We start from the raw sequence: 19,955 nt of genomic DNA on the forward strand, positions 1-19,955 counted from the left end.
ACGCCTCGCAAGACGGAAAACCCGCTAGACGAAAGGGTTTCCCGTTTTGCAGGCGCTTCGCAAAACGAATTTCCCTATGGGCTTGCTTTGCAAGACGAAAATGTCTTGCGAGTTCCTGCGGGGTTTTTTCCTCCCCCCCTTTTCCTAAGCCGCCAAGCCGCTTATCAGCTGATCCGCTAAAAGCCGCTAAACCGCTAATAGCGCTAATCCGCTAAACTGTCAATGGGCTTGCTTTGCAAGACAAAAAAACCGCTATACGAAGAGCCTCACGGAATGGATTAATTTCGTCTTGCGAGGCACCACTGTAACACCGGTCCTAAAATATCTACATTGGCTCCCAGTACGTTTCCGAGCACAATTCAAAGTGTTGGTGCTGACCTCTAAAGCCCTAAACGGCCTCGGTCCAGTATACCTGAAGGAGCATTTCCACCCCCACCAATCAGCCTGGACACTGAGGTCCAGCTCCGAGGGCCTTCTGGCGGTTCCCTCCCTGCAAGAAGTGAGGTTACAGGGAACCAGGCAGAGGGCCTTCTCGGTGGTGGCGCCCGCCCTGTGGAACGCCCTCCCATCAGAGATCAAGGAAATTAATAACTATCTGACTTTTAGAAGACATCTGAAGGCAGTCCTGTAACGGGAAGATTTCAATATCTGATGTTTTGTTGTGACAACCCAGGATTTACAGAATGTTGACGGCACATTTTTCGTAAAGAAACCAGAATTTGGGCAGACTGTACAATCTGTCAACTGAGAGAGAAGTAACCCTGGTCTGGCTGAAGGCAGATGCCGGTCTATATTTTTATTTATTTTGCTGGACTTTCTGACTCTCGATTCCTGGTGCGCTTCATTTTAACTCTCCACCCCGAGAGTTATCTGTCCCATGCCTGATAGCATCGTATCGCTTGCGGTGTTCCATTGTCTGTGTGTTGTGTTAATAAAGATTTCCCTTCTAAACTTGGATTGCAGCTTGTGTGTCTGTTTTTTTTTTTTATTATTTAGATTTTATTAAATAATACAAGAATGTCAAAAAAGCAATAAAAGACAAATTTCAAACATATGCTTATAAACATTTATGTATGTGTATCTGTTTTGCATGCATTTGAAAATATTAGCGCTGCGATATATTTTATTGCAGCTTTATTTTTTTTTTTAAAAAAAGAAACACATGCCACATTTTTATTGCATTTTCATTATACAGAAACATAAACTGAATAGACGTAAGAGGAATACAAGCGTAAAAGCAGTAGAAGGGAAGGCAATGTTAAATCTCTAAATTTCCAACTAAGCATCAGGAAGAACTGCGCCCAATGGTTAGAGCTGTTGACAGTGGAACGATCTCCCTTGGGAGGTGGTAGACTCCCCTTCCCTGTCATGGTTGCTATGGCTGAGATTCCGGCATTACACGGGGTTGGACTAGATGACCCCAGTGCCCCTTCCAACTCTACAACTACAGATTCATATAGCATACAGTGGTACCTCGGTTTTCGAACGTAATCCGTTCCGGAAGACTGTTCGACTTCCGAAACATTTGAAAACCAAGGAACAAAGGGCGGCCTGTAAATTTAACTGAGAAAATTGAAAAACAGCAGAAGCCATTCGACTTCAGAGGTGTGTTTGAAAATGGAAGCATTTACCGTATTTTTCTGTCTATAAGATGCCCCCATGTATAAGACTATTTTGGAAGACTCCGATTTAAGAAAATGGGGGGAGATGGTCCCCATGTATAAGACGCCCCAAATTTTGGACATTATTTTTTAGGAAAAAACCCTAGTCTTATACACAGAAAAATACGGTACTTATGGGTTTTTAGTGTTTGAAAACCAAAATGTTCAGCTTCCGAGATTTTCGAAAACCGAGGTACCGCTAGTGGTACCTCAGGTTAACAACTTAATTCGTTCTGGAGGGCCATTCTTAACCTGAAACTGTTCTTAACCTGAGGTACTACTTTAGCTAATGGGGCCCCCGCGCTACCACCACATGATTTCTGTTCTCATCCTGAAGCAAAGTTCTTAACCCGAGGTAATATTTCTGGGTTAGTGGAGTCTGTAACCAGAAGCGTCTGTAACCTGAAGTGTCTGTAACCCGAGGTACCACTGTATTAAAAAGATCATAAAACAACAGTATCTTGTCAGTATGCTTCCTGACAGTAAGATAATAATGATGATGATGATAATAATAATAATAATAATAATAATAATAATAATAATAATAATTCCCAAAAGAACATTAAAAACATGATAAAACATCAACATTAAGAGCTGTTCGACAATGGAACGGTCCCCCTCAGGAAGTGATGGGCTCTCCTTCCTTGGAGGTTTTTAAGCAGAGGTTGGCTGGCCGTGTGCCATGGATGTTTTGGCTGAGATTCCTGCATTTCAGAGGGCTGGACTGGATGACCCCCCGGTGTCCCAACTCTTATGATTCTATGCAGCTAAGCAGAAACAAGAAGAGAAGCAGAAATCCGGAAAGCAGGTGAGAAACCAGCCAATTTCATTTCCGTTCGGGGCTGTGCCTCTGCTTGCTTTAGCCTGCAGCTCTGCCAAACCCCAACCCCACCCCAGACGCACAGCTCCTTAGTCCTTGCCAAAGCCACTCTCCTTGCCAAAAACCCCTCCGGTTAGACTTTGCCAAACCTTGGCAGGTCACCTGGGTCACCCACTTGCCTCTTCCTCACCCTCGGGTGCTGGTTCCCTCGCCCGGCCTTAGCTTGGGTGTGCATGTACACTCCTGTCGGCCTGATGACGGATAACTACAAATAAAATAGGGAGAGAAGAGCAGAGAGGTGATATTCCTCTTTCTCCCTGCTTGTTGATTAATCCTAGAATTGTAGAAGGGACCCCGAGGGTCATCTCGTCCAACCCCAGTTAAGAGAACGACAACAAGAAAGCCTAGCAATTTATTATTATTATTAGAACCAAGCAGAACAGCGACAGAGAAAGTTGTCTTTTACTATGTCAGGCGATTGGTCCATTAAGTTTAGTGTTGTCTCCACTGACTGGCAGCGGCTGCCCAGGGTTTCAGGCAGAAAATATCTCTGGAGATGGTGCTGGGGAATGAACGTGCATTCAAAGTACATTCTCTTCCCTCAAACTGTAGTTTCCCCTCACTTTCCTCCTCACTGGAGAGCCAGCGTTGTGTAGTGGTTAAGAGCAGTGGACTTGTAATCTGGTTAAGATGTTGTCCCTGAAGAAAAGGAAGGAGGAGCTGAAACTTTGCAGAAGTTAAAGGAGAGCAACATTTTGAAGCCTGACATGATGACAAAAAAGGAAAATAAAAATCCGATGTGGAGAGCCTGGCCTGAATTGGAGGTGGAAGCTGGAGCCTGGGGGACATTTGGACTTGAAAGGAGTATAAAACAAGATTTGAAGTACCCCATAAGCTTTATCCCTAAAAATGGAGGTCTGGCTGGTAGAAATATGGATCCTGTTGGGCTGGAGCTTCTTCGAGATTTGGAGTTTAACATTAAAGACTACCAAAAAGACCGGCAGAGAGGAACTGAGAGAGAATTGAGAGCCTCGGACGTGAGATCTCCAGGCTAAACAGTATATTGAGACTGATGGATTTTTGTTGAGGACAGAAACCGGGGAAAGGGTGGGTGGAGTTTGGGAATCCAAAGGGTATATAAATATAGTTTGCTTTATTTTTACTTTGCTTTGCTATTGGTATGGAAATTGGGAAAGACGTGGAAGGGAAATTTTGGTCGACTTTAGGAAAAATGTTTAAAATGTTTAAGAAAAAATAATGAGGTATAAATATTGATGTGTAAATTTGGTTAAGTTAAAATTGATCTTTTTTTAAACGGCTAAATTAAATGAAAATAAGGTTCGTAAATATAAATTGAGGAAATGGAAGAAATGCTAATAAATATTCATTTAAAAAAAACACGTAATCTGGTGAACCGGGTTCGCTTCCCCGCTCCTCCACATGCAGCTGCTGGGTGACCTTGGGCCAGTCACACTTTTTTGAAGTCTCTCAGCCCCCCTCACCTCACAGAGTGTTTGTTGTGGGGGAGGAAGGGAAAGGAGATTGTTAGCCGCTTTGAGACTGCCTTAGGGTATTGATAAAGCGGGATATAAAATCCAAACTCTTCTTCTCTTCTTCTACTTTAAAGGTAAATTCAGACTCCAGTCCTCCTCATTCTAAACATAGACACGTAAAAGGTAAAGGACCCCGGACGGTTAGGTCCAGTCAAAGGCGTCTATGGGGTTGCGGTACTCATCTTGCTTTCAGGCCGAAGGAGCCAGTGTTTGTCCACAGACAGCTTTCCGGGTCATGTGGACAGCAGGACTAAACCGTTTCTGGTGTAATGGGACACCATGACGGAAACCAGAGTGCACAGAAACGCTGTTTACCTTCCCGCTGGAGTGGTACCTATTTATCTATTTGCACTACTAAAGGTAAAGGGACCCCAGACCGTTAGGTCCAGTCGTGACAGACTCGGGGGTTGCGGCGCTCATCTCGTTTTATTGGCTGAGGGAGCCAGTATGACTAAGCCACTTCTGGCGAACCAGAGCAGCGCACGGAAACGCCGTTTACCTTCCCGCCGGAGTGGTACCTATTTATCTACTTGCACTGGTGTGCTTTCAAACTGCTAGGTTGGCAGGAGCTGGGACCGAGCAACGGGAGCTCACTCCATCGCGGGGATTCGAACTGCTGACCTTCTGATCGGCAAGCCCAAGAGGCTCAGTGGTGTAGACCACAGCGCCATCCACATAGGCATCCATGTTGTCCATTCTAGCTTCTGCTTCTGCTGCACTTTGGACTGGATTTTCCCGCAGTCTGGTGTGCTCTCCAGATAATATTATAATAAATAATAATAACTTTTTATTTATACCCCGCCCTTCCTGGTTCAAAAACCGGGCTCAGGGCGGCTAACAACAAATTTAAAACACTTAATTGGTGCAACAAAAAACAAGATAAAATACAGTATAAAACGTGAATAATGATAAATTCAGAATTAAAAATCAATTTTGGTGGGGAATCCATCCAATAAACATTAGATGATCACCAGGGCTAGCTGGCTAAATTAGTCCTATTTGGGCCAGCGAGGAGACCAGGGGAGAATTTGCTGTGGGATCCCAGAGCGGGTAATCTTTACAAAAAGGGGAGGGGAGGGAAGGAAGGGGAATAAAAGATCAGGCTAAGTTCAAGTTGAAATTGAAAGCCAGGCGGAATAGTTCTGTCTTACAGGCCCTGCGGAAGGAAGTTAAATCCTGCAGAGCCCTGGTCTCCTGGGACAGAGCATTCCACCAGGTCGGAGCCATCACTGAGAAGGCCCTGGACCTGGTGGAGGATAATCTGACTTCCTTAGGGCCCGGGACCTCTAAACTATGGTTATTCATGGACTTTAAGGTCCATGCGGAGCATACCAGGAGAGGCAGTCCCGTAAGTACAACGGCCCTAAGCCACAAAGGGCTTTAAAGGTCAAAACTCCCTTTTCACCCAACACAGGACAACAACCTCTTCAAAACCCCTTGCGCCCTTGCAGCTCCCAGGGTCCTCCGAGGGAAGTCAAGGCTTCCCATGGCTGCCCTTGCATACCCTCCAACAACAACAACAACAACATTTATACCCTGCCCACCTGTCTGGGTTGCCCCAGCCACTCTGGGTGGCTTCTAACATGTCTAAAAGCACAATAAAACATTAAACATTTTTTAAAAAGCTTCGCCTTCAGATGTCTAGAAGGCATATGTACAGTGGTGTAGCGTGGGTTGTCAGCACCCGGGGCAAGGCAAGTAATTTGCACCCCCTAACCCGTGGATTTGCGCCCGCTAACCCGTGGATTTGCGCCCCCTAACCCGTGGATTTGCGCCCCCTAACCCGTGGATTTGCGCCCCCTAACCCTAACCCCCAGATGTTGCGCCCGGTGCGGCCGGCCCCCCCTGCACCCCCCACGCTACGCCACTGTATATGTACAGTTACTTGTCCTCTTGAGACAAGTTTTGACATACGGAATTTCACTTGTTGTTTGGGTGTGTGTGTTTTTGCTGCAAAACCACTTTGAGATAAAAGAATGGAAAGGGTTTGTTGAATATTTACAGATAAATTGTACACAGATAAAAACCTTAGCAGGATGAGTGTAATAACCTGCAGTTTCCTAAGAGCATATATTTACAGTAGATCATTAAATGAGGAAATTAAATGAACTTGGATATGTGGAAGATATTAAGAAAGAAATTTAGGGAACCGCAGAAGGAGGAGGGAGGAAGTCAAATTTTGAAATGTCGAATGGATTGTAAAACTAATGAAATGTATAAATTTGAAAAGTAGCTTTTTAATTTTTTTTTTTACTTTTTTGGAGTGGAAGCAATTCATAAATGAGATTAAAGTGATTGCTCAAAGAGAGGGATCCAGCCTAAGGGTTAAGAGGAAGAGTGTCTGGGTTCCTAGAGAGCCCTAGATGGAGGCTCTGGAAGGGTCACATCCTGCCCCGCCTCCTTCTAAAGATGCTTTGATGATTATTATTTTTTGCAGGTCCCCCCAGATGCTGCCCAGATGGTCTGCACCTCCTGCCCTCTCCATCCAGGGATCCGGTGAGTCCAAAATGCATTTGGGGGGGGGTGCACTGGGGCATTGATGGAGGAGAATGCTGGCATTGGAAGAAGAGCCAGAGAAGGCAATGGAGACAAAAGGCAGGCAGGTTGGAAATGGAAGTGCCTTAGCTGGGTTGGTCGAGCAGAAATCCCGGGGTTCAAGTCCCCAACATCTCCAGGTAGGGCTGTCTGAAACTCTGGAGGGCAGCTGCTGCCAGTCCGTGTGGGCAATGCCAAGCTGGGTGGATCAGTGGTCTGCCTCCGATGCAGGTCAGGTGGCCAGGCAGCTCCGAATAAAGCATTTTCCTGTGTTCCTGTTTAAGTGGAGGGCTGTAGTAAACTGCGATGGTAAACCCTTTTTTTTAAAAAAAAAATATCTTTATTGAGACTTCAAAAAGTACATCATTATATGTGCACTAAACACGGTGAGACGTAAATAAAAGAGAGAAAAAGAAGAAGAGAAACAGAAGGGGAAACAAAGGGGGGAGAGGGAAAACCCCCAAAACTGTATACTTTACAAAGTTATTATTGTACTTCACCAGATCTTAACCTATGACAGTATTTGTAAGAATGGATTCCAAATGTCATTGCATTTGTCTATAGCAAGTCTGTGTTTGTATGCAGGTTGTTGATATGCTGTGAGTTTGTATTAGCCTTCAATCCAATCATAGAGGGGAGCCACATTTTTATTTTTCCAATTCATCAGTATCAGTCTTTTTGCTGTGGTCAGGGCTCGGAGAGTCCACTCGTATTGTCCTTTTGTAAGGTTCCATGTGCTGGGTATGTAATTCAAGAAGGTGTGTCCGCCCTTATATAGACATTTTAAATTGCCCGCCTTGGATTCCAAGAGCACCCCCAGACACATCGTACCTACATCACAGAAGGGGTGTAGCTCAAGAGAAAACTGAGTGCGTTGATTATCTCCTGTCATTGTTTTTCTGCTGTCTGGCAGGTTACCTGTTAATGCTTACTTGATTGGATACCCTGGGGAGCCTGGCCAGTCTTTTGTAATGATAAATGCTTAGTTCCTGAGCCAGGTCACAGGCTCACCCTATTCATACACAGACATACCCTTAAGACAGGATTTGTGAAGGAAAAGACAATCCATTTTCCTTTGACCTTGCAGAGAAAACATTTGGTCAGTCTGGGAGCCAAAATGGTTCCAGGACTGCTTTCCTGTGCTGCTTCAGACGTGGTTTATATATTTATGTACGTGTTTGCTTGGTACATTTATGAACATTTATTATATATATATAAGACCTTCATTTATTTATTTCAATTGTTTGCAGGAAGAAGCCTTGTTCTCAACGCTGACCTGCTGATGCTTTCTGACTTCTGGGAGGGGGGCAGCAGTGTTTGCAACTGTTAGCCTATCTTTGCCCAATTTGTCCCCCTTACCCCCAAATCCCAATGGTTAGGAGGAAGAAGATGGTGGCCGGTCAATGAGGCTTTTCGAGCCCTTCTAGGGGTCTGAGGAGAAGCACAGCCTGAAGATGGAAGGGAGAGACACGGATGCCCCAAAAACAGGAAGAGCCCCCCAAAATGTCAAGACTGTGAGCAGCAGGGGGTTCTGGGAAAGGGTGGTGCAGAAGGACCGGGGCATCCATAGGCCACATGCTGAGTGCCAACGCTTCAGGGGGGTCGGCTACTGGGATGACCAGGGACCCCGAGAGGTTTGCAGCCGACTCCACCATCTCTGCCGTCAGTGGCTGAAGCCAGAGAGACACACCAAGGCTCAGATCCTGGATTTAGTGATCCTGGAGCAGTTCCTGGCTGTCCTCCCCCCGGAGATGGAGAACTGGGTCAGGGAATGCGGAGCGGAGACCAGTTCCCAGGCGGTGGCCCTGGCCGAAGGTTTCCTCCTGAGCCGGGCAGAGGACAAGAAGCAGGAAGAGCAGCAGGTGAGAGAGAGTTTTGTCCTGGTGCTTCCAAGGTGCTCAGAGCATCCGGTTTTAGTAAGTGGCAAAATCAGACACAAAGCAATTTTTTAAAAAATCAAGACTCCTTGTGCTGTTGTAAACAAAAATCTGCCCTTTTTCCCCTATGGGGTATCCAAGAGCCCATATAGAGTCCTTACATAGGTTCCCTACTGGTAGGAGAGAATAACAGAGGTCAACAAGAGAATATTGAGAAGCAAAGCAGCTAATAAGCTTGATCTTTATTGATCTGCTGCAACAGGGTGCTCCCATCACCCGCAGGAAAGGAGGAGGAACCCAGAAAAATGGCACACAAGGCCTTATATGGACTTTTGAAATTGCCACCCTATAGATGAAGACCACTCCCAGAAACATCATACCGACATCACAGAAAAAGCGGTCTAAAACAGACATACCCTTAAGACAGGATTTGTGAAGGAAAAGACAATGGGGAGGCTTTTCCATTTTCCTTTGACCTTGCAGAGAAAACATTTGGTCAGTTTGGGACAGTTTGGGAATCAAAAATTGTTCCAGGTCGGTCTTCCTGTGCTGATCTATGTACGTGCTTGGTTGGTACACTTATGAACATTTAACATATATCTAAGACCTCAAAATTGATAATGTATTGGCAATATTTATGAAACACTCTCAATTGTTTCTGAATTCATAAACAGCAACAAACAGCAAAAAGTGTAGTAGGCTGATTTTGAGTGACAGCTGATCCATGATCACTTTACGTACCTTTGGGGACTATTAACTTGCTGATGAAGAAATATTGTTGAAATAGTTCATTATCCTGGAAGAACTGTTCTGTTTGCTGTTTGTTGCTGCTGTGCTCACAGCACCACCCGCCTCCAGTTCATTCTCAACCAAACAATATAAATATAAACTGTGGAAAGGCTTTCTCCTTAACTTCAGTGTTTCTTTGTGGTTACCCACCATTCTAAGCATTCCTGTTGATGGAATATTTATTTGACTTCTATCCGTTTCTATTAGTTTGTGACTTCTTGCGCGTATTATATGGCTTTTGAATATGGATCAAGAAACAATTGATAGTTACAGGTAGGTAGCTGTGTTGGTCTGCCGTAGTTGAAACCAAATAAAAAAACAAAATTCTGAAGAAGTGTGCATGCACACGAAAGCTCATACCAATAACAAACTTAGTTGGTCTCTAAGGTGCTACTTGGACACAGGTGGTCCTGTGGGTTAAACCACAGAGCCTAGGATTTACCATTCAGAAGGTCGGCGGTTCAAATCCCTGCGACGGGGTGAGCTCTTGTTGCTCGGTCCCTGCTCCTGCCAACCTAGCAGTTCGAAAGGACGTCAAAGTGCAAGTAGATAAATAGGTACCGCTCTGGTGGGAAGATAAATGGCGTTTCCGTGCGCTGCTCTGGTTCGCCAGAAGCGGCTTAGTCATGCTGGCCACATGACCCGGAAGCTGTACGCCGGCTCCCTCGGCCAGTAAAGCGAGATGAGCGCTGCAACCCCAGAGTTGGTTACGACTGGACCTAATGTTCAGGGGTCCCTTTACCTTTACCTTATTTTGCTACTGGAAGAAACAATTGATAGTGTTTCATAAATATTGCCAATACATTATTAGCCCACATGCTGCCTTTTGTTGATCAGATTGCCCCTCGGAACTGGCATCACGTGGAGCTGGTCCTCAGTGGTGGTAGCCTCTCCTCCTCGCCCGCTCTCTAGCAACTGCTCCGAAGAGGCTGGCAGCAGAGGCCACGGAGAGGCGATGGGCCGCTTGCCGCTTGGGACGAGCGCCCGCTCATTCTCCTCCCTGAGCTTGGAGGCAGCGGCACTGGTGGGGGAATAGGGACATTCCAAGATCGAATCTGGACACGGGATGGATTTCATAATCCTGGGACTGTCCCTGTAAAATCAGGGCACTTGGAGGGTATGAGAAAGCACCTAAGGAGGGGCGTGGCCTGGAGAGAATGTCGGGGGAGGGGGTGTGACCTGGAGAGAAGGTTGGGAGGGGGCGTGGCCTGGGGAGAAGGTTGGGAAGGGGCGTGGCCTGGGGAGAAGGTTGGGGGCGTGGCCTGGGGAGAATGTTGGGGAGGGGGCGTGGCCTGTGGAAGAGTCTGGGATTCACGGGATTCATGCCAGCTCCCTGCCTTGAGATTCCTCCGCATTCTTATCTTATGGGTTTCTCGCTGCTGTTTTACGCAAAGGGACTGTGGGGAGAAGTCGCTACTGAGTTCCCTGAGGCAGAGGAGACATCGCCAGAGGATGCCACGCGGAGGCTGTTGTTCAGGTGGATCGTGCAGGAGGGCGATGGAGGGGCCGCCACGCCAGGTGAGGGTGGGAGCACACATTTTGCCACGTGGGCTCCCTCTGCTGGCTGGGCTCAAAATCCCCCCAGGGGCTGTTTTTACATTCCCCTTCAACACTACATGATGGCCGAAAAGTGTTAATGGCTAGGAAAGCACCAAAAAGAGGTGGTAGTGGATTCGAATCCCGCCCTGAAGCCCATCTCCACGACAGGCTTTGCCAACCTGGGGCTCTCTGGATGTCGTTGGACAACTCCCATCATCTGTGTTGCTCTAAGGAGTAGAATCATAAAAGCCAACCCTTAGGGGCCGAGATCCCTTTGCCCACCCCTCAAAAAATATTTGAGGGGCTGGGCCCTGCTCAAGTTGCCGGGCATTGCTGTTCAAATGGTGCGTGATCTCCGCTTCTTGTGATTGATTATGGGGGGCAGAGCTTACCTGCCCCCCTCCCCAATGTTTTATTAAAGTTGGCACCCCTGAGTGGAATTTGCATGTTTCATCCTAGTGGAAACTTAAAAAGCAGTTGCACTGTAAATCTGCTTACACAGTCAGTGGCGTAGCTAGTTGCTTGGGTGCCCGGTGCAGCGTCCTGCAGCCGGGGGTGAGGAGAGCAGCCCATAGGGGTGGGGCAAGTTGTTCAAGGGGGCAGGGCAAGCCAAGGAAGGGCGCACTGCATGGAGCCTCTCTGCATCCTCCCCCTCAGCTGTAGGGCGGCTGAGGCGGTGGGCAGACGCAAGCTCAAAAAAGCAGCACAGAGCTTGCAGGCAGTCTGCCCACTGCCACCCCCTCAGGTGAGACATGTGGCTCAGGCACGCTGAAGAAGAAGAAGAGTTTGGATTTGATATCCCGCTTTATCACTACCCTAAGGAGTCTCAAAGCAGCTAACATTCTCCTTTCCCTTCCTCCCCCACAACAAACACTCTGTGAGGTGAGTGGGGCTGAGAGACTACAGAGAAGTGTGACTGGCCCAAGGTCACCCAGCAGCTGCATGTGGAGGAGCGGGGAAGCGAACCCGGTTCACCAGATTACGAGTCCACCGCTCTTAACCACGACACCACACTGACTCTCACTGCAGGCCCTGCAGTGTGGCTCCCTGCCTCACTTAGCTACCAGTGGCGTAGGAAGGGACGTGCGGTGGGTGCAGGAGTTATTTTTTTAAAAAAAATGTCGTGAGCCCAATTTGTATTTATTTATTTTAAAAACACATATTTTTGCCATTCGGAATTGTGCCCAAGAAACAAAAAGTTTCAGCCAGCTAGCCCTGGGGATTATCTAATGCTTATTTCCCCTAAACTGATTTTTGAATTTATTGTTACTCATGTTTTTATACTGTATTTTATGCTGCTTTTATAATTAAGTGTTTTAAATTTGTTGTTAGCCACCCTGAGCCCGGTTTTTGAACCAGGAAGGCGGGGTATAAATAAATTATTATTATTATTATTGTTGTTGTTGTTGTTGTTTTGCAAGTCACCGAGATGCATAAATGCTTAGCAAGGATTCCAACCACATTTGTGTGAATTGCAGGTGGTGGAAAGTCTCTGGGAATGGCTACGGAATCGTCTCCTCTCTGTGGTGGATCAGAAGCGGCCTCTTTGCATCTGGATCCGGTAAAGAACGGATTGCTGGACAGATCAAATGGGTGGCACTCGTACCAGTGGTACGAAAAGGTGAAAGTTCATAGAGGCTTTCTAAATCATATAATTAGAGGATCATTATTTCAAATATGGGAAAGAAATAAGAATTTGCTGGGGGGGGGGGAACCCATGGTGGATCTCACCAATAGATAGGACATGGAGGGGAAAAAAGCCACCTATGAAAAACTTATCAATAAAACCGATCAGGGCATAAAACTTAAGCCTTATGAGGAGGTAAAGAATGTACTCACGGGGTGGTTGCAATATCACCAAGTGAATGATTTGTTAAAAGATGATAAAAAGAAACTGGGATTTGAAGATAAAAAATCTAAATTTAATGTGGAAGTCATAGAAGGTAAAAATAAAACATTATCTAGGATGTATGACCTCTTACTGGATTGGTGTACTAAAGACGAAGAGGTGAAGGAGGCTATGATAAAATGGGCCATAGATATTGGTCATAATATTGACTTTGTAAAGTGGCAAGAACTGTGGAATGTAAATATGAAATTCACGGCGTGTATGGCACTAAGGGAGAACCTATGGAAGATGATTTATAGGTGGTATCTCATGCCAGTGAAATTGGCTAAGATTTATAAACTGAAGACTAAGAAATGTTGGAAATGTGGAGAGGGGGATGGTGAGCTCTACCACATGTGGTGGACATGCAGTACTTTGGCCACCTCATGAGAAGAGAAGACTCCCTGGAGAAGACCCTGATGTTGGGAAAGATGGAGGGCACAAGGAGAAGGGGACGGCAGAGGACAAGATGGTTGGATAGTGTTTTCGAGGTTACCAGCATGAGTTTGACCAAACTGCGGGAGGCAGTGGAGGACAGAGGTGCCTGGCGTTCTCTGGTCCATGGGGTCACGAAGAGTCGGACACGACTAAACGACTAAACAACAACAACAAAAAGGCTTTTGGGAACTGATTTACAACGAACTTAAAAAAAAATTTAATATACTTTCCCCAAAAAGCCTGGAGCTTTCCTGCTAGGAATAGACGGCAAGGAAATTAAAAAAGAGGATAAAAATCTGTTTCTATATGCCACAACGGCTGCCAGAACTATGCTAGCCCAAAGTTGAAAAATGGAGTTAATAACCTACTATAAATAACTGGCAGATCAAGATGTTAAATTATGCTGAACTAGCTAGAATAACAGGAAGATTAAGAGACCAGGATGACCAGAAGTTTCATGAAAATTGGAACAAATATCTGACGTATATTAGAGATAAGTATAGAACTTTGATGACTCTGGCAGGGTTGAAATAACTCTAAGAGTATTTGGCAAATATGTAAAGGAGATAAAACATGTGACTTTAGAATCTATCTGATAATTACCAACGAAGGGAAGGGAAGTCCGAGGCTCGGCGGAGCCCAAAATAGCTGTGTAATATATATACGACTCTTGTAACAGCTATGTTATATGTACAGTGGTGCCTCGCAAGATGAAATTAATTCGTTCTGAGACTTGTTTCGTCTTGCGAAGCGCGGATTCCCTGGGCATTAACGGTTTTAAGAAAAAGGAAACAAACTCGCAAGACGTTTTCGTCTTGCGAAGCAAGCCCATAGGGGAAATCGTCTTGCGAAGCAACTCAAAAACCGAAAAACCCTTTCGTCTTGCGCGTTTTTCGTCTTACGAGGCATTCGTCTTGCGAGGTACCGCTGTAACTTATGTAAACTAGATTGTATGTATGTATAACCAATGAAAACTAATAAAAATTTATGGGGGGGGGGGGAGAACGGATTGCTGTACAGATCAAATGGACTGGCTCCATCCCCTCCCCCTCCCCTGCAGGCTGAAGAGAATCTGCCTCTTCCCCTTTGCTTCTGTCAAAGCGCAACATGGGGGAAATCTTCTGTAGAGTTGGAAGAGATCACTAGCACAACCCGCTGAGGAGGAGCTGTTTTTGATCGTCTCCTTTCCCTTCCAGGTTCCGGTGACGTTTGAGGAGGTGGCTGTGTATTTCACTGAGGAGGAATGGGCCCTGCTGGATCCGGGCCAAAGAGCCCTGCAATGGGAAGTCATGGTGGAGAATTATGGGAATCTGGCCTCTCTGGGTAAGGCTCCTTCTTTCCCTTCGGTTGATGAAGTCCGTTTCAAAAGCCTTGATAGACAGATAGCATCCTTGGGCTCAAGCCTAGGTCCTTTGCGAACCTGCCAAGAGAAATCCCATCGCGGAGCACTTTTGTGTGTGGAACGGATGGAGAATCTGAAGCCCGGGGGCCAAATCTGGTCCTCCAAGTCTCTCTATCTGGCCCCCTCTTTCTCTAGGTCACGAGGCCTTCTCATGACACCCACAAAACACCAGAGCCCCCCCTTCCCTCGCTGCCGCTCGCTTGGTCCTTAGGTGCTAAAAGCAGGTCCCTTTTTCTTATTTGAAAAGTACAGTGGTACCTCGGGTTACAGACGCTTCATGTTACAGACTCTACTAACCCAGAATTAGTACCTCGGGTTAAGAATTTTGCTTCAGGATGAGAACAGAAATTGTGCAGTGGCAGCAGGAGGCCCCATTAGCTAAAGTGGGACCTCGGGTTAAGAACAGTTTCAGGTTAAGAACGGACCTCCAGAACGAATTAAGTTCTTAACCCGAGGTACCACTGTACATTCAACTGGAAGAGGAAATCAGAAGTACAACGCTCTTCCCCACTTCCTTTTGGAGCTCTATGTGCTTTTTGAGGCTCAGGTCAATTTCATTGGATCCGAAATTTTTCCACATCCTTTGGGAAGGTGAAGCATGTGTGCCCACACTTTCTTGGTTTCTCCCTTTCCTGGGGGAGGTGAGAGAAAAGTGGCAGGAGGGATTGGAGCCCAGAGCACTCATTAAGAAATCCAAATGGGCCTTAAAATGCTGGCAACCCCTGGTTTAGGTGGGTGATGAGCCACACTTTGTTTCTGTGGAATCAGGGCCATTACAGTGCACTCATTTAATGCCGGTAAGCCAAGGTTATTCAGCACATGGTTGGATCGGCCATCCATTTTGTCTTTCACAACAGCAGATAATTGGGTTCGGCTCCCAGTTTGATGATCCATTTCTCCATCGGGAGAAATGTTTCCGATCACAATTCAAAGTGTTGGTGCTGACCTTTAAAGCCCTAAATGGTGTACCCCAGTGTACCTGAAGGATCATCTCCACCCCTATCATTCAGCCCGGACACTGAGGTCCACCTCCGAGGGCCTTCTGGCAGTTCCCTTCCTGCGAGAAGTGAAGCTACAGGGAACCAGGCAGAGGGCCCGCCCTGTGGAATGCCCTCTCATCAGATGTCAAGGAAATAAGCAACTATCTGACTTTTAGAAGACATCTGAAGGCAGGCCTGTTTAGAGAAGATTTTAATGTTTGATGTTTTAATTGTGTTTTCAATATTCTGTTGTGAGCTGCCCAGAGTGGCTGGGGAAACCCAGCCAGATAGGCGGGGTATAAATAATAAATTATTATTTTTACCTTACCAGTGTTCTCCTTCTAATCCAGCAGATGACGCCTGGGTGAGCCGGAACGAGGAAAAGCCTCATGGAGCACCCTTTAAAAGGGCCCGATGTACAGAGGGGGAGGTACATAGAAGGACAGCGGAGAGCAAAGCAAAAGAGATAAGGAGGAACAAATCTGCTTTTGAAGGGACGTTTTCCCCTGAAATAACAATTCAAGGGGAAATGAGCCGTGCAAAAACGTCATTTCCGGAGGCTGACTTTGACGAGGCAGAAACCCAAGAAGAAAGGAGTGAAGGCAAGAAAAAGATTGAGTGTGAGGTGTGTGGGAAAAGCATTAGTAAATCGCACCTTAACGAACACAAACGAACACACACAGGGGAGAAACCATTTCATTGCTCGGAGTGCGGGAAGAGCTTCAGTCGGCGGGAACACCTTACTTCTCATCAGAGAACCCACACAGAGGAGAAGCCTTACACGTGCTTGCAGTGTGGGAAAAATTTCAAACACAGGAAAAATATGACATCCCATCAAATTATACACAGTAGGGGGCTAACCTGCAACTCCTCTGAGTGTGGGAATTGCCTCAGTCCCAGCCTTACTTTGCAGCACCACGCTCTGGAGAAACCATTTAGATGCTCAGAGTGTGGCAAGTGCTTCAGTCGGAGAACAGACCTGAGGTCACATCAGAGAATCCACACAGGGGAGAAACCGTACTCGTGTTCACTGTGTGGAAAGAGCTTCACTCACAGCCGAAGCCTGAGCTCCCATAAAGTCACACACACAGAGGAAAGACCGTTCGAGTGCTTGGAGTGTGGCAAGAGCTTCAGTCGGAACACCAGCCTTACTATTCATCAGAGAATCCACACAGGGGAGAAACCGTATACGTGTTCCCTGTGTGGGAAGAGTTTCAGTCACCGAAGAAGCCATGCTATTCACCTAAAAGTGCATGCAGGGGAGAAACCTTTTACATGCTCAGACTGTGGGAAAAGCTTCATCGGGATTTCATACCTCAAGACACATCAGAGAATCCACACTGGGGAGAAGCCGTATACGTGCCCCGTGTGTGGGAAGAACTTCCGGTGGAGCACACACTTCAAAGAGCACAAAAAAATCCACGTGGAAGAGACTCTGGCGAATCCTAGAAATGCCTGGATTGTGGAGAAAACTCCCAAGAGAGCACAGATGGTCATGTCAGGGGATTCACTCCCAGGAGAAAGGAGATATACATAAGACTAGTGCTTTTCTGCCCAACTAAACTATACTGTCTGACAGATAATTCACAACAGGAGAAAGGGTGGGAGTGAGAAAATAGATCCTCAAACTGTGGCAGAAACTCCATCAGCGTGCAAGCTACAGAGAGAATGTGATCATGAAATATAAGATACAGTGGTACCTAGGTTATCAAACGCTTCGGAAGCCAAACGTTTTGGTTTTCGAATGCCAAAAACCCGGAAGTGAATGTTTCTGAACCTGTTTCTGAACGCGCCTCGGAAGTCGAACGGCTTCCGAGGCACATTTGTCCGTTTTCTCAATGGAATTTGCTGACCTCCTCGGTTGTCGAACGTTTCAGAAGTCGAACGGTCTTCCGGAATGGATTACGTTCGACAACCGAGGTACCACTGTATATTGTAAGATGATACCTTACAAATAGGGCTGGGCGATACTCTGTTTTCAACATTGCGATATATCACTGGCTAAACATTGCGATATACTGCTATATCACAACGTCTGAAATAAGGATGGGGCTCGGTAGATGCATTGGCCGGCTTCACGGTTTTATCCACGTTGTGATTTTTGTATGGCATACAAACACACATCATGATTCGCGATATATTGCCAGGTCAAAAATTATGAAACTGATATCACGATATGGGCTTCCAACCAGTTTTGGACGATACATAGATATATTGCCCAGCCCTGCTTACAAGAAAGAAATATATTACAAGAACCGTATAGTCCTGAGATTGTATAGAGAACATCCAAATGAGACCTTCAATAAATGTTACAGTGCGGAGTCCTGTTTAGGGCACTGAATTCCAGTCCAGGTTTTTTTCTCCACCTGCTGGTCAGTATTCTGTGCCTGCTAAGCACGCTCAGTCTTCAGTGAGATGGGGGGCAGATTCCTCTTGTTTTCTAACCTTTTTATACTTCTGGAAATCTTGGAGTCCTCCTGAGACCGCTGATACCTCCTTGGTATGGTTTTTGGTTACTTCTCAGGTTCCCTAGAGAGACTGTGTTTCCCAGTGCCTGCATGAGTCTGTGCTACTGAAGGGTCATAGCTCATCTGCTTTGTGTTCAGAAGGTCCCAGCTTCTCCAGGGAGAGCTGTTGGTGAGATCCTGGAACCCTGAAGAGTCTCTGTAGTCAATACTGAGCTAGATAGGCAGTTTATGAACTTCTATAACCAGCTTCTGGATTGGAATAACTCAAGATGCTTGCATGATGCTTCCATGATTTAACCAGCACTGGAGGTAAGGGAGCATATGCTGCCAATTTTAATCTCCTTAATGGCGCAGCTACCGAACCATAGAATTGGAAGGGATCCCGAGGATCATCTAGTCCAACTCCCTGCAATTCAGGAATAAACTCTGCTGTTTTCAGGGGTCACCAACATTTTAGGCCTCTGGGCTGTCATAAGTCTTGTTGGTGACATCTCTGCTCCTCCCTTCCCAGGATCAGCCTCCTGCCCCAAAGAAACAGGAAGAGAGAATGTGTGGACGCAAACTCCACTTTTGCCTGGGATCGGTGCCAAAACAAATGGAAACTGATCCGGTAGAATGAATCTGAGCCTTGAGAAACATAAGAGAGTCTGGACAGGACGTGGGAAAGAGTGTCACTCTTCCAAATTCCTCTTTTAAAAAAGATAACCACCGTCGTCACTTTATGACTAAGGGGGCTGTGAAAGGACGTTCAGATTTGTGGATGCCATGGTGTTATATTGGCGACCCCTGGCTCAGTCCACCTCCCTAAAATTTTAAACTTCTTAGTGCATCAGTTTGCCTCTTTGCCAAGTGTTTTTTGAGACTGGTGAAAACGTTAGAATTTGGCTGGGGAGCCATGTGACGTGCTCAGAAGTGTAATTATTGCTTAGACGTTTATTACGATGCCAATACTTAGTATTCTATTAGCTAATCTTTTGGGGTCCTATCTATACATCCCAAAGGTTTTTCTTGTTAACCTGAGAGGCTTTCCCCAGGGAGACTCTATACCTCTTCTCTGCCACGCTGATCTGTGCTGGATGTTTATGACGTACTTTCATTCTTTTTTTCCTCCCCCTTTAGCTTGGCAGACGTGTACCATTTTTTAAAAAAAGAAACCCTGGATTGTCTGTCCGCTCTGATTCTTCTGTGTCCTTCATTTAAGTGGGTAATATTAAGTGTTGTGTTGTACTTCTATCTCTTTCCTGTTGTTTGCAGTGTTCTGTTATATTATTGTTGGTTGTATCAATAAAGCCATTTTAAATAGATTTCATGTCGTCATCGCTGGTGATTCAAATGAATGCAGTGGCGTAGCGTGGGGGGTGCAGGGGGGGCCGGCCGCACCGGGCGCAACATCTGGGGGTTAGGGTTAGGGGGCGCAAATTACTTGCCTTGCCCCGGGTGCTGACAACCCACGCTATGCCACTGAATGAATGACATTATTTTTATACTTATATCCTGGTTTTTTTCTTAGACTGGAAATCAAGGCGGCCTTCACACATTAAACAGCACAGATAAAATACAGAATGTTCAAAGCTTATACAACAGTTTAAAAGGAATTAAACTTCAATAGAATTGAAACAATATAAAAATTCCACGCATGACCATGGGGGAATGCTGGAGCTGGGAGTCCAGCCATATATTTGAAGGACTGAGAAGCTTTGTGCTAAAAGCAGAGGAAGGACCTGGCCCTTATTCATACAACCATAGAATAGTCTTCTTTTGCGATCACTCGTAGCCGAGTAAGATTGTCTTCCACGAACACAATCTTAACAGTGTATCTGTAAGTGACTGTGGAGGCCAATTCTGGATCCACACGTCCTTCCACAGTGGGGACATAGGTTTCCGGGCAGAAATTGAGCCCAGTGAGGGTTTGCCAAGTGTGCCTTCCTTTCGTCCTGAGTTCGAGCTTCTTCAAAGCCCATGACACCTTTGGTAAAGGCTGTTCTCCAGTTGGAGTGCTCGCAGG

At 46.1% G+C, this 19,955-nt stretch overlaps 2 protein-coding genes across 3 annotated transcripts in view; one reads left to right on the forward strand and one right to left on the reverse strand.

Moving 5' to 3' along the window:
• Window positions 1–19,955, reverse strand: part of LOC309364359 (tigger transposable element-derived protein 1-like) — a 122,199-nt gene that overhangs the window by 78,554 nt on the left and 23,690 nt on the right. The window lies entirely within an intron of this gene.
• Window positions 6,426–19,254, forward strand: LOC309364581 (uncharacterized protein). Of its 2 annotated transcripts, XM_081902198.1 has the most exons (6): window positions 6,426–6,530; window positions 7,952–8,431; window positions 10,630–10,753; window positions 12,253–12,335; window positions 14,297–14,423; window positions 15,833–19,254. In XM_081902198.1, the coding sequence occupies exons 2-6, from the start codon at window positions 8,024–8,026 to the stop codon at window positions 17,017–17,019; spliced, it is 1,929 nt and encodes a 642-aa protein (XP_081758324.1). In that variant the 5' UTR covers window positions 6,426–6,530; window positions 7,952–8,023; the 3' UTR covers window positions 17,020–19,254. The 2 variants fall into 2 exon arrangements, with proteins under 2 accessions (XP_081758324.1, XP_081758323.1); XM_081902197.1 differs by lacking the exon at window positions 6,426–6,530 and having other exon boundaries at window positions 7,902–8,431.

This window comes from Podarcis melisellensis (genome assembly GCF_964234715.1).
Source record: "Podarcis melisellensis genome assembly, chromosome: 2".
NCBI classification, from domain to species: Eukaryota; Metazoa; Chordata; class Lepidosauria; order Squamata; family Lacertidae; genus Podarcis; species Podarcis melisellensis.

Coding starts and splice junctions, on each gene's coding strand:
- LOC309364581 (XM_081902198.1), top strand. CDS start 8,024: ATGGAAGGGAGAGACACGGATGCCCCAAAAACAGGAAGAGCCCCCCAA. Junction 10,754..12,252: donor TGGAGGGGCCGCCACGCCAG/GTGAGGGTGGGA, acceptor TGTGAATTGCAG/GTGGTGGAAAGTCTCTGGGA. Junction 12,336..14,296: donor CCTCTTTGCATCTGGATCCG/GTAAAGAACGGA, acceptor TTTCCCTTCCAG/GTTCCGGTGACGTTTGAGGA.